This window comes from Selaginella moellendorffii, unplaced genomic scaffold (genome assembly GCF_000143415.4).
Source record: "Selaginella moellendorffii unplaced genomic scaffold, v1.0 SELMOscaffold_6, whole genome shotgun sequence".
Lineage (NCBI taxonomy): Eukaryota > Viridiplantae > Streptophyta > Lycopodiopsida > Selaginellales > Selaginellaceae > Selaginella > Selaginella moellendorffii.
Window position 1 is genome coordinate 2,731,832 of NW_003314267.1, and position 14,023 is coordinate 2,745,854.

General features: G+C 48.5%; 1 protein-coding gene across 1 annotated transcript; it reads right to left on the reverse strand.

Annotated features, from left to right (window-relative positions):
* Positions 1–545: 545 nt before the first annotated feature.
* On the reverse strand, positions 546–13,901 carry LOC9652016 (DNA-dependent protein kinase catalytic subunit). The gene is made up of 30 exons (XM_002965950.2): positions 13,556–13,901; positions 13,315–13,504; positions 13,032–13,250; positions 12,882–12,971; positions 12,741–12,834; positions 12,628–12,691; positions 12,517–12,576; positions 12,289–12,464; positions 12,118–12,232; positions 11,921–12,056; positions 11,566–11,865; positions 11,449–11,519; positions 11,359–11,387; positions 11,155–11,308; positions 10,930–11,102; positions 10,684–10,873; positions 10,451–10,640; positions 10,252–10,406; positions 10,133–10,201; positions 9,937–10,079; positions 9,819–9,882; positions 9,551–9,767; positions 9,289–9,501; positions 5,381–9,234; positions 4,838–5,327; positions 4,198–4,785; positions 3,627–4,146; positions 3,334–3,580; positions 3,128–3,271; positions 546–3,072 (listed from the first exon to the last, which is right to left on the reverse strand). Exons 1-30 carry the CDS (start codon positions 13,874–13,876, stop codon positions 604–606), a joined length of 11,745 nt encoding a protein of 3,914 aa, XP_002965996.2. The 5' UTR covers positions 13,877–13,901; the 3' UTR covers positions 546–603.
* Between the last annotated feature and the right edge of the window lie 122 nt (positions 13,902–14,023).

Sequence of the window (14,023 nt, forward strand, 5' to 3'; positions counted from 1 at the left end):
CTTGGCTTCCCAGGTTTTAGGAGCAGACGACACAATCCTTCCCAAACTCTCAATTGCCCAGTTCCGAGCGAGTCGCATCCTTGATCCTTGGCTCGCGAGTCGGATGGAGGAGAGGCATTCTTCCTTTATATCTATGCGTCTCTCACCTGGAATTTCTCCAGGTTAAGCTAACTAAGAGGCCGTTTTTGTCCGTTTTCTTACATAACTACGTTTCAGTGAACATAAAGTGCTTCTTTGGGGAGTTTTATTGAGAGCTGTTCTTTTGCACATGAAACCCGCATGTAGTAGCTTCCCGTGCATGAACTCGTGTCTTTAGTGGCTCTAGCCTCGCTCTGCTGCAAATGCCAAGCCCTAGAAGACATCCAAAGCTGGGACTAGGATCTCTGGTCTAATCACATATTTTTCCAGAGAGCAAGAGCAAGAGCAAGCGCGTCCCATTGCGGCCACTCTTCCCGATTTGCTTCTTCGCTTCCTTGGCCTTCGGACCCAATGCTCGTTCCTACGGCAGTTTATCATGCCCTAAAAGCATATGCGTACCTCTCTCCTTTACCGAGATAGAGCAATTCTTGCATTATATGTGGCAAAATGTACCAGTCGAGAATATTACATCCATGGCTGCCATCCCACCCAGAGGCGCCCCAGGAGATTTGGATCGGTGGCTTGATCAACCAAACAATCCACCTGTTCCTCCACCGACGCGCAGATCTTCCTGTCGATCCGCCGCCTCGTGTTCTTAACTGGATCACCCAGCACCGCCGCCTCGATCGCAGGCATCCACGGCGTCCCGGCGTGAACCGAGCTCTGGAGCTCCCCGAGCGTGACATGCGCTGGGTTCCACAGGTCGAGCTTCCTCTGCGCGTTCTCGATCTTGAGCTCTACGTGCTGCTGCTCGTGGCTCTCCTCCTCGCCACCCCGGATGCTCGCGGTTCTCGCCGCCTCCTTTTTCCAGTCCACCAGCGGCTCCCTCACGAACACGTCCATGACCGCGCATATCATCTGCCGGCTCTTGTGGAGCGCGCTCAAGACCCGGACCATGTCGTTCTTGAGCAGTCCCAGCGAGTCGAGTGGCAGCAAAACGTTGGTCAGCTGCGGCGTGAGCCGGAAGGGGATGAGCTCCGGGACGGGGAGGAGGATCACTCCGGTGCCAAAGCTGTAGCCAAAGTCGATGGGAACGAGCGAGCCTGTTTGCATGTCGATCAGAGTGTTGGCCAGGTGCCTGTCGCCAACTCCGGCAATGTATCCGCAGATGCTCATCACCGAAAGGCTTCGAGCAAACTGGGAGCGCATCGCCAAGAAGGACTCGGCGCTGCTCGTCCGCTTGTACAGCCCCGTCTTGAGAGCATCCCACGGCACCTGAGCTACGAGCGCGTTCATCCTCGCCTCCATCTCCCCCGCCTTCACCTTGGTGTAGAGATTCTTGTAGCAGTCGTGGACGCTCTTGGAGCCGCCTTTCTTCTCCACCCACTGGTGGTACTGGTTCCTCAGCTCCACCAGGAGATCGCCCGCTTTCTCCTTCCGCTTTGCGGCCGCCAGCTGCTGGGCCACTCCATCCTTGATCACGTCGTCGAGAACGCAGGTGTTGTCCACGAACTGGAGCAGCCCACACTGCTGGGAGACGGGGATGACGGCGTACGTCCTCATCGAGAGCTCTCGCTTGGCACACGCGCCGTCTTCCCTGAGAACGCTGTTCATCTTCGCAAACAGCTGCTCGATGCGCTGGTCCAGCCGCAAGTCCTCGCCACCCTTGACGATGAACTTGTACTCTTTCTCGTCGGATCCCCGCATCGTCAAGATCTTTGGGCGTTGCTTGGAGCTCAAGCTGATCAGAGTCTCGTCGAATCCAACTAGTGTGATGTGCGATGAAACGTCGGGGCACTGCAAACCATCATACTGTCCAGGTATCTCGATCAAGTCATCGCTGCTGCTGCCGCGTCCTCTTGGCTGATCGAAGTTTGCCATCCACTTTGAAAAGGAAGCCAGGCTTAACTTCCCCCCGGGCAAGTCCTTGATAGCTTTCTGCAAGCTCGTCAGGACTCCAGCGATGGCTGTCGCAAACTTCTTCTCGTCCATCTGTAGGAGCTTGCTACCGTCTTCGCCAAGAGCCTTCACAACCGGCTTGGAGTAGTCCCTCGCAAACTTGACGTTGTATTCTCCGGCCTGTCTGGTCTCATTGCGCATGGCTTCCACGTCCAAACAGTCCGCGAAGACTGCTCGAAATGTCTCCCGAGCTTTGGTACGATTGCCAGACATGAGGCAGCTCTTCACTTCGCAGAGACCATCAAACAGCCGCTTCTCGGGAAAGGTAAGGTCTTCGAGAGCTCTCACAAGGCCTTCAAAGAGAGGACTTTTCAGAGTGGCTGCCAGCTTCCGAGTCCTGTCCAAGCCGACAGTTCCATACTGATCTTTGCTGACGTGAAACGGGAAGAAGAGAGCCTGTGGAAAGTGTTGCGCAATGCTTTCCAGTATCCCAATGAAAAGGCCGCCTTCTCTCGAGTCCATCAAAGCCAGCAGTTGTGGCAACCATCCTAGGAAGATCCAGCTTGGAACCTTGTCAATCCGGGCCGAGAAGATTGCCTGAATCTCTTGGTGGCCAGCCATTGATATGAGCCTGGCTACTGCAAGCTGAGGCCCGACTGAAGCATCCATCGACAATGTCCGCAGCATGTTCGTCACCATAGCTTCCCGAAACACCGAAAAGCTTGTCACTCCAAACGACTGCCTGCTGTCTTGAATGCTCCTCCTGACCTCACTCTTCCACTTGGAGTCGTCTGCCGTGTTGAGAAGATCATCGCAGAAGCATGCAAACTTGAACGATGTCCTGGCCATTTCACGAGACGGTGGCACGCTGTCGGCATTGCGGAGCAACTCTGAGTACGTCTTGTAAGCAGAACCAAGGAGAGCCATGGACTGGCTTAGAGCGTTCGTATCCAAGTCCTTGTCAATCAAAAGGTCCAGCTTCGTTCGGCCGAGCTGCGCGGAAGTGTCGCTCTCCACCAGCATAGTGACTCTGCGCCAGTCATCACAACCCGATATGCTGGGCTTACTTGCCTGCTTACGAACGTAGTCCAGCACCTGGTGCACAAAAGAAAAAACGTTTTAAAAGAAAATTCGATAGAAAGCAAAGAACCTGTTCTAGCATTGCTGCGGTGCTCTTTGGATCCCTTTCCGACGTGCGAAGTGCTTGAAGACAACGAGGCTTGACCAGCCGTTTAAAAACGGTGGGATTGAAGCTTGTTTTCTCTGCCACGGCCACGTATTCGTCCATATATTTCTACGAAGAACATGATCAGAATTCATACTTGACAAAAATCGAAAGGTATATTAGTTCCTCACCTGTGCAACGCAGTAGGCTCCCTGTTTCATCACTCCCCTGGAAGCCTGAAGAAACCCAAAGGCACGCTCCTCGTCAAGCTGTTTGGTGAAGTTCTGCCTGGCTTGGTCAGCCTTAGCCTCTGGTGTAGTATTAAACAGGCCCTGGAGCTTCTGTAGAAACACCAGTCGGTTTTGAAGTATATCATCCCATGCTTCGACGTCATCTCTCTTGGTTGAGGGCCAACGCTGGCGCCATTTGCTCAATAGCCTGCCAAAACATTTTAGCAAGCAGAAAATCACGGAATGAAATATACCTTGAAATGTTCGACCGGTCTGGTCTCGAAGAAAAATCGACAAACTCCTCCAGTTCCACAGCCCTTTGTAGGATACGAACTTGCAGTCGCCTAGCGCCAATCGCGAGAGGATGCAGAGCGGACCACCTTTTCCTGAAAGTCTTGTAACATTCGGCCAAGTAGCATCTAGCATGATCGATCTCGTCGTTGAAAACCGCAGATGCCGCGACTTGTGTGCCAAATCGTTGCAGAAGGACGTCCCTTTTGGTGGAATCCTCCAAAGACGTTTGCAGGAATTTCGTCAGCAAAGATTGATGTGTAGGAACTTTTAACGCTCCTTTCACGAAGAGTCCCAAGTACGGGTCTTGAAGCTTCGGATGCCAGAGCTTCTCCAGGTCATACTCATCGGTCTCATCATTCTTCACTTGCAGTAAAGCGTCTTCCATGATTTCGCCCCAGCGGGTCAAGTCGACGAGGCACGCCAGTCGTTGATTGTACCACAAGTCTTCCTCGACTTTGGAAGCAGTGCCTTCTGGAGTCTCTGCATACGAAGCAAATATATATAAAAAGGAGAAACAACAACATAACGTACCGTTGATAGCCTTGTCATAAAGCACTAGAGCTCGATCAGTATCTCCTCGAACCTGGGACTCCAGCGCCTGATGGCTGATACTTTGCGTCGTGAGGCGGTTCAGGTAGAGCGATAAAACATAATCGTCCTCTCCAATCGCGTTGTAAAGACGTGCAAGTTCCAGCCATGCTTCTTCTGTAACTGCATTATCTTGAGAGGTTTGGCCCGATGGCCCTCTGTGTCTTTTTGCAGCGTTGAGGTTCGGTCTTGTCCCATGAAGAATTTGCTTTTCCAGAAGCAGAATGCCGGAATGGAAATTCTGTGAGTTGTAGCTCGCGGAACCGGCAACTTCTGGCTTTATCCAGGCGTCTCTATCTTTTAAACAGAGATCCTGGATTGTCCCGACCAATGTGCTCTCGCTGTGAGTTCGTTCTAGCGCGTTCTCAAAGCCTGTCCTGATTTCAGTCTTCACTGTCGTAACATCGTTCTGCCAGAAGGCCCCGAAAATAGTCGATAGTAAAAGTCTAGCAAAAGTTGCGTCCCGCTCAGCTAGTGACCCCATGGGGCCGATAATGTCTTCGTGTTTAATCTCAATATCAGGAAGTTCACCTGTAGACACGGAAGAACAATGAAGTAAGTTACAACACGAAGATTCAAGCACCTGTACGGTATTGCCTCATGATCTGGACCTTGTTGGCACGTTCAAAAGCTTCAGCTGACTGCAAGGCCTTGCGTTTCCTTGTTGCATTAAAAACGTTTCTCAGCGTTCCAGCGCGGGATTCCTTGACGTGGTACAAACGCCGGTTCAACCTTGTGACAGGATCAACGACCGCCACGTTTTGAGATCCGTCCGCTGCGTTTTGAGTCTGTCCAGGTTCGTCACTGCCCTCAAGTATTGTCATTGACGGGGTGTATGATGCCGTTGCTCGGATCAATCCTCCACGACCATGGTTGACAATGGCCAGTGATGCATTAGCCTCGGCAAGCTGACTTTCTTTCATAGAGCGAAGTGATCCTGCTTCCGAGAATAGGGGAGTCATTGGCAAGCTGCCCCCCACCGCCGAGGAATCAATTTGTCGCTCCTGAAACTCACAATCGGAGAGAGGAGCATTAAAGATAGGACGTCGGTAGTCCACTGATCTCTGACACAGCTGCAAGTTTGAAAAGGTTTAGTCACAAGATCGCGAATGGCAAAATGACAAACCTTGAGCAGCAAAACGTTTGTAAACGGAGTCCAGTGGCTCTCGATATCCGGAAGGTGCATGTTGTTGAGGACGTGACTGAAACGCTCCATCATGTTTTCCGGAAGATGGGCATCCCAGAACGATTGTAGACTCTGTCGCACGCCGTCCGCCACATCACACAATCCCAGAACCAAAAATCGAGCGATCCTGCTATCGTGCGGCAGCTTCTTGGTTTCATAAAGAAACATAAGCATCTGGTAGAACTGCAAGCGGCATTCCTCTGTTTCGTAATGCACGAATGCATCACAAGTCTCCAAAACGACCTTTTGAGTGCTATTCGGGTCGGCCTCCCCTTTCACCACCTCCGCCAAAAGTTGTAGCGACCGGAGCTGACCTTTTGGATCGCGGTGACGAAGAAGCTTTGAGAGAAAAGAGACGATCATGTTGAAGTAGCTGTTGGCTGTGGCCGGATCTCGAAGTAGGATATCCAGCGCAACTGTCTTTGAAGGACCATGCAATCGAGGCAGCAAGTCGATCAGCACATGAATGTAAGCTCCAACATAAGGAGGGTACTTGGAAGTCAAGCGGTCCAATATGACGAGGCACTTGCTGTAGTTTCTTTCCTTGAAGGTTGACATGAAAAACTGCTTGAACTTGTTCTCGACGGCGGATAAGTCTGTATCCTCGCTTTTGTCTCTTAATACCATCCCAAGCACGTCCGCGGAAGCCGCAAACACTTCCTTCGCTTTTAGCTTTAGATTGCTCAGAAGCGTCTCATAGACATCCTCGCTTCCAACAGCGAGCCTCTCGAGTCCTTGGTTTACTGATCCTGAGGACGACACCACTGTCGCAAACAGCTGCAGCCCCACGGACTTTTGAATAGCGAGCTGCCTGTCTGAAGTGTTCGTGCTTTTGCCTCCAGCTTGAAGATACTTTAGAATCAGCCTTCCGTCAATGTTGACGCGGTCCTTCCAGAGCTGTATAAATGCTTTGATGATCTCCACATTCGCTCTTAAAACCTGGCTTGACTCGTGCGCTGCTACTGCCATCAAGTGATCAATAAACCTCGAAGCAGTGTGCCTATCCGTCGGCTCCTTGACATCCCAATGAAGAATTGTGATTGAGATGTCACGAAGGACGTAGTGAAAGGAGAAACCTCCTGTAGTTGGCGGGTCGTGAAGAATGACGTTCACTAGCGGCTGGAAGAACGTGTCTGAGAACCTGGCAAAGACTTTCCTGGCCTTCACCACCACCTTCCCCAAAAACAACCGAACGTTTGCATGAGTTGAACTGCTCTCCAGCGTTGCATGGATAGATTTCATCCACTCGGGCATCTGTTGGCTGCTTGGACTTCCAAATCTCGAATGCAAATGATCGATAAGCCTGAGGATAACTCCCATGCACGGATGCTGATCGAAATCGTCTTGATCCAGAGCCACAAACTCGACGTGTTCCTCCGTTTGTTCGTTTGCTGCTTGCTCTACGTTTTCATCAGTCTCTGGTAAAGATGCCATACTGTTGTCCCCGACAAAGCTGCTGATCACAGTCGGTTCTTGGCTCGTGCTCATTCCAACAAGATACTGCGACGAGAGTGTCATGGAAGACGTTCCACGGCGTAGCCCGTGTCCCTTGATCATGGCTCGGATTCCCTTCACGATAGCATGGCTCTCAACCAGTGTGCTCGTTTGAACGGGAAAAGAACTGTAAACTTTGCTGCAGTCGACGAGGTGTTGCCACAGAGGATTTCCAGCGTCTTTGAACAGCAGATTGAAGATCTTCTCGTCTTTCTGCGTGCACATTACCACGGCCGCCAAGCAGGTGTATGCCGATACGTGTAGATCACGCCAAACGCTCACATTCTCTTGAAACGGATAGACTCTAGGATCGTTCTTCCCACGGGTGTCATTCGATGCAAACTTCATCAACTGCTGATAAGAGAATGTGATCCTTTCCTTGTCAACTTGAGTAAACAGCAGCTCCAGAAGTGTATAGCTGTATATCTTTGCAAGTAAAAGCTCCTGTTCCGTTTCCACGTCTGGACTCATTACTGTCCGACCGAGAGAATCCATGAGCTCGGGTACACGAGGCGTGAACCAGCCCGTAAGCGTGTCAACCGGAGACAAGCAGATCAGAGGAACGAAGAAGTAGTCCAGCACTGCTTTTCTGAGCCTGGGAAGTTTGGTTGCATCTTTCAAAACGTCCATACAATAGCTGAACGCAGTAACTCTTTTGTCTCCAATATTCTGTGCATAAGCTCGCAGCGCTTCAGAAAGTGGTGGCGTTGTGAGGCCTGTCGGGTTCTGAAGAAGCGGAAATAGAACCTCCAGAGCGTCTAAGTTTCTCGACGACACTATCGCACCGATCAGCAGGTCGAGAGTCCCCAGATAGTCTGTTCTCTCCATAGAACCGTCAGGAAGATCAGCTTCTCTTACCAGAAGATGGCTGGTTACAAGAGATGTCAAGCTACCGATCAGCCGGGTACGGAGGCTTGAGTCCATGGACTCCTCCAGGAAAAAAGGGACGAGCAATAGAGCACTCTTCCTCAGCATTGCGCACTCGCTCCAAACTCCAAGTGTGGTAGCACTTAAAAACGCGAACAGCACCTCCAGAATAAATTGGAACGCCGGTTGAGAGCCACCGACAACTGAAGCTTTATCCAGCACCAAGAGCTTGTGAATAATACCCGCAATAAACTGTTTGTCCGTGACAGAGCTACCATCCAAATAGCATGGTCGCAGTTCCGTAAGGTGCAAGAGAAATTCCCCCACAAAGCTTCCTCTTGTTATCGTTTCACCTTGATACTCGTCCAGAACAGCATGAAGGATTAGCCTGGCCGTTTCATTCCTCACGGACTCCTTCATCAGGACGGGTAGGCATTTCTTGTAGAAGAACTTCACTTGCTGGATCACCACCTTTCGAAAGCTTAAATAAAATCTACCTCCTGGAGTTACACTGTCGGTGCCACGGTCGACTGTGTCCCCGTTCTTGTCCAACACAATACGAAGAAGTTGGTCCACTACTACCCGTAATGCTACAGACAGTCGTATAATCTCCACGTAAAGTGGCTCGGCCAACGGTGATACTGGTTCTTTGCTGATGGTGTATACTGTATGCAAGAGCCGTTCACTTAGCTGCTCCGACCTCTCCTTCCCCAGCGTGGGAACCAAGGCTCCCACAGTATGCAAATGCTGATACGCTTTTACGAGGTTCATACTTTGAGAGAGTCTGCCTTCCGTGATCTGATGAAGTTCAAGCGTTGAGATATCAAACTCCGAGAACGTGTTGAGCATCTCCCGAAGAACTTGTACTAAACCATCCTTGAAGCCAGGCGATATACGTGTCAATGACCAAAGAACGCTCGAAACAAGCATGCGAAGCTCTTCTGCACCCGATGACTCTGGTGTGAAAGTCGTCATTTCTGATGGCTTAAATAGCAAAAGGCATAATAGGTGCTGTAGCTTGTCATAATGAAGCGGCAGGATCTCAGCTAGAAGCTTCTCTTTGTCATCACGAGAAGGTGTTTCAACTGATGAAGGCTCGCTCGCCCCTGTTCCCATCTGTATAATGTCCTTGAAAAGAGCCATCAGATGCAGAATTGCACTATCATTTTCCTTCAGAGGAATGCACCTTGCAGGGAGCTTTTCTACAAACTGGTTGATCCGAGAAAATATCTGCGTTCTGAGCGGTTCAATCTCCTCCAAACCTATCATTTGAGCTCCTAGGTACCAGTGTAGAGAATGTAAAGCTGTCGAAAGCTCAGGCATTGACTTTGCAGTGAATATATTCGAAGGCAGTTTCTCGAATAAACCTGCTAACATATGAAGGCGCTGGGTGCCAGTGAACCTCTCGCGAAACCAGTGCACGCACGATCCTCCTGCAAAGCCATTAAAGATGTCTCAGCAAAACACTCACAACAAATGTTACATACCCGGCAAGGCAGAACAGACCGCAGATAACAAGGCCATACATTTCGTGCGACACCTCTCGTGACTAAGTTTTGTTTGCTCGAACAGCCACGTCATGAAGTCTTCCAAGGTACAGAATAGCACTCTGTCCTTCTTATTCTTCTGAAGCAAACTAATATTTCGCACAATAAGCTTCTCAATGCCATCCAGAGCTTTATATGCTTGCTTTATTGTTCCTGTCACAAAAAGCAAAGTAAACTAGGCTTTCTCTTATTTTTCCCTTACCAATCTGCTCAGCATCCGTATCACCCACGCGTAAAGATTTCAGGAGGAAAAATGCAAGCTCAAAAATATAGCGGTCCACAATGGATGAGTTCTGCCGCAGGATAGGATAAATTTGATAGGCAGCCATAGATGCACCAAGTCGATGGTAAGGACTTGGATGGTCCATGCGATTGTACAGGCGACGTAGCATAGACGTCACATTCACAAAGTTACTAGCCTGAAACAAACGAAACACAATCATGTCTCAAACTGCTAAAAACTGTCAAACCTCTGGAGGAGCATGCCGAATTGACCAACGCAAGAACTCGCTAAAACATCGAGAGCATAATTCTCTGCAAGGAGGACAATATGAATTAAAAGAAAAAGCAAAACACTTATTGACACACCTCAAGGAACCGTTTTCAGCGTCGACAAGTCCTTCAAGTATAGCGTCTAAGAGGGCCATAGTTTCCGGATTTTCCTTTTGAGTATTGCTTGTCATCCAATGAATCAACTGCATAGCGAACTCACTGAAAAGTTGTTGCGTAACCTGGAACGATATCGTGATTAAATTTCGAACTATACAAGCTAGAGAGTTATTACCGGTTCAACATCTGTCGCAAGCCAAAGGACAGAAGGAAAAAGCTTTCTATAAAGTTGCACATAGTTTCCCTGAACAAGAAACTCGATAAGGAAAGAGACGATTTACTATGTTCGCTTACCAGATTTGTCTCGTCATTTCTGGTTCGTAATGGGCCTTTTGCAGCATTTCCCAGCATAAGCAAACACATTGCATGCAGCAACTCAGACGAGAGTACTTTAATTTTCCGGTCGCTGGAAGATTTGGCCAATTCCACAATCCTGGGAAGCAAACAGTCTACGAGCACAATTAATGACATACCCAGTAATTTTTATTCTTACCAAGCCAAATGTCCAGCTTCTCATCTCTTAAAGGTACTGTAAACTTAATACGATCCACCACGTCCCAGGACAATCCTCCCGTCCCGCTAGATTGCAAAAGATTCGCGTCAGGAACAAGAAAATGACCATATGCCCCTATTTGACCAATAAAACGTTGAACGCGAACTTGAATATCTTCGAATGTAACAACCTACAAAAAAAATTAAATCTCGACTATGCAAAGAAGCAAGTACCTTTGTTTTCTCTTTTTCTAAAAGCTTCAGTGTTTTAGAATCCATGGTCTTCTTTCTGGAGTCCGCTACTTCAAACAAATAGTCTCGTAGACAGGGGACTATGTCCTGTAACTGCTTTTGTAGTTCTTTTGGATGCAAGTTATACCACCGCTGGAGAGAATCCAGTGCAATATTTGCCAAAGGATGATATGTGGCTGGAAGTTAAGGACAAAAGACTGATCGAAAGAAAATTCTCAAAAAGGATATCTGAGTCCAATTTTTAATGCCAGCTTCAAGGGCCTTACTATTGATGCCAGATCTAGAAGGGTCGGAGGGCACGAGAGACATAGATGAAGACAAGAACCAAGAAGCTCGAGTTTATAGCGCCTGCTAGTGATTAGGACCTCGTGTAAGAATTCTTGGATCATTACATGAGAAGACTGCACAGAAAATAACCTGAGAATAAAGCCCAGAACAGAGATTTAGCGGTACCTGGTCTTTCTCGAAGTAGCCTTTCTGATCACCAATACTAATCACAGCAGCCAAAAGCTTGTAGAATCCGCTTATAAGAGGATATTTCCTTGAGAGATCGATCAAACATCGACAGAACGGAAAAATCCACTTTTCCATCAAAGACGCATGGTCACTATAAGAAAAAGATAAAACGCCAGGAACTCAGAGGAAGTAAGTAAATACCTTGCGAACAGACGAAGAACAAAATCCACCTACAAAGAAATAAGAAACAAGAGTCAGCGGGACAAAAAAACCTCCCAGGTAGTTCAATACCAAGTTCAGATATTTCAGCATCTGATTTTTGTCCAACGGTTCTATAGGAGCTTCAGCTTCCGGCTCTTGTCCTGTTACTTAATAAGTTTTGAGGAAATGCCGGGCAACCATGCGTACCTGAAAATTCCGAGCTATTTGCCTTGTTCAGGTCTTTGACCCTATACTTTAAGTTGAGCTCCATCATCAGCTTCATAATACTACGGATTAACGAGTCGAAAATTGTAGTTTTAAGATCGGAAACATTCACGCTTAACACCGCGAGATCGACGCCCACAATGCCATCATCATCTTGTAAGTTTTCCGTATGTGATGGCTCGGAAATGTTCGTCAGGATCTGGCACCAAAGGTCACAATAGCTCTTCCACAAGAAATCTGACGCCGGATCCGTATCTGTTGCACGATCAAGAGAAGACCATACTGCAAGGATAAAAACACAAGTCGATTCACGTCAGCTTTTACACAGCGTACTCACCAACATTCATCAGGAACATGACAAAAAGATTCCCCTTCGGATACAAAGCCTTTAAAAGACTGCTGATGGTGCTATGAATTGCCACCCGTTGCTTAGGAAATAAGGAAGGGTACTGGAAAAATATACGACCAGTAACCTGCACAAAACAAGAAGAAAAGAAACCATAAAGAATGACCATATTACCAAAACAAACCCACCTCGGTAATCAATGAAACCATGAAATCTTCCACCCGGTCAATATATACAACGATATTCGCAAATGCACCTACTACGGTCACCGCGTATCCTAATTCTTCATGACTATCACCACCTCTGCATAAAGATAGATGACATTAGACAAACATAAAAGAGATAGACAATGCATAAACCTGGAGAAACTTCCAACAAAAGGGACTAGTCTTTGAAAGGCTTTCTCAAGATCAGATTTCCCAGAATATTTTACGATAGGTCCTGCAAGCTTTCCGATGCCCCGAATAGCCAGCGCTACAAGCTTCGGGTTATCTTGCCTGAACTCAAGTGTGTCAAGCATGTGCTTCATTAATGCCTGCAGGAAAAGCTCATCAAAGCCGTGATCGGAAACGCAAGTTACGAGTAACCTTGTAGGTTCGGTCCGGATCTTCTATTCGGCGATCATCAGATATCAAGCAGCTCGAGATCTGCAAAGCAAAAGCGTCGTCATTGATAGGAAAAGGGAGCAAAATCAAGACCTGTGATACAAACTGGTCGTATGCAGGTAAGGCTGCCGATCTTAAACTAGCATTGCCATGTAGGCTAGTAGAAACGAAAATGTTAACAAAGAAAGAAAGAGAATGCAACATACCAATATATTTGCAGCCACTTCAATAAATCTCCACTGTTCTTGAAAAGCGCAAGTCGAAAACGCCATGCATGTCTTGCGAGAAGCCGTAATCCAGCTGCAAAATGCCATGGCTACCACAGCACCTAGTAATGACCAAGTTACCTCGAATCATTTCGTATCGTTTCATGTCTTCCCTGTAGTAGAGAACTTGCTCCAGATAAGCATACGCTCTCTTCGAATTCTCAATAGTTCCTAGAAAGGAAGTCAGAGACAAGAACGTATTGTAATGCTCGACAGAATTAAGTCGCGTACCACCAGCCGGCACTGTGTCATCGAACCACTGAAGCAACGAATCAAGGCACTTGACGGCACCCGCAATGAGCACGAAGGTGACATCTTTCCCGGACTGCTTAAGCTGTTCTTCCAGGGTATTTAAACAAAGGCGGAGAACAGCGCTCACATTGCCATCATCATAAAGAGATGGAAAGAGCTCGATTGAGTAGCCAAGTGTGATGAGTATATTTGCTCTCACTGCAAAGATCACCAATCAAGACGAGTGAGCAAAAGCAAACAAGGTGTAAGTGTTCCCACTTACAAGAACCAGAAGTTTTAGCTTTCCGGAACTCCGCAAGCAGCATTTCAGCAACTTTCCAGTCCATCAATCCGTCGCTCGTAGCGTTGCCAGCCCGAAGAACCCCGATCTCAAGCAAGGAAATGATCGGAGCCAGCGCAGCTGCTTGCACCGATCGCGTCTCGTCAATGCGAAGTATTCTCAGCGCATTCTCCTGGAAGACAAAAACACAAGATGAGAGTGGCCTGCATTCCAAAAGTCGTACCTTGATCAAGGAACAATACAAGGAGGCTCGCTCCGGGCCGACATTTCGCACAAATTCCCCCAGAAACACCAGGCACTTCTCCCGCGCCTTGTGGACGCTCCTCTCCCGAGAGATCCTGAGCCTGTCGACGACGCAGAAAATCCCTGTATCCCTGTCGAAGACGGCGGAGGCGGCGAAGGCGAAATCCTCATCGGACACCAGCTGACTGCAAAAGCCCGATAGATCGTCGACGATCACGCCTAAATCCGTCTCGGATCCCTTGAGAGCTTCCTCTGCCTCGCTGTTGAGTGCCGCCAAGTACTGCGAGACCTTGGAATCCATTGGCTTGTCGCCAAAGCCCCCAAGAACCCTAAAACCGGATGACCTGGAAGTGCCGACGTGGAACTGGTGACGTGGCGGACCATCGCAATCCAGTGAAAGCTTTTATACATGGCTCCCTCGCTCTTTAAACCCTAAACCCGCAGCGAA

Excerpts from the sequence above, each read along its gene's own strand:
- LOC9652016 (XM_002965950.2), bottom strand. The coding sequence starts at position 13,876 with ATGGATTCCAAGGTCTCGCAGTACTTGGCGGCACTCAACAGCGAGGCA. Across the intron at positions 13,505-13,555 it reads TGTATTGTTCCTTGATCAAG|GAGAATGCGCTGAGAATACT; the intron begins GTACGACTTTTG and ends TTTGTCTTCCAG. Across the intron at positions 12,692-12,740 it reads AAGTGGCTGCAAATATATTG|CCTACATGGCAATGCTAGTT; the intron begins GTATGTTGCATT and ends CGTTTCTACTAG.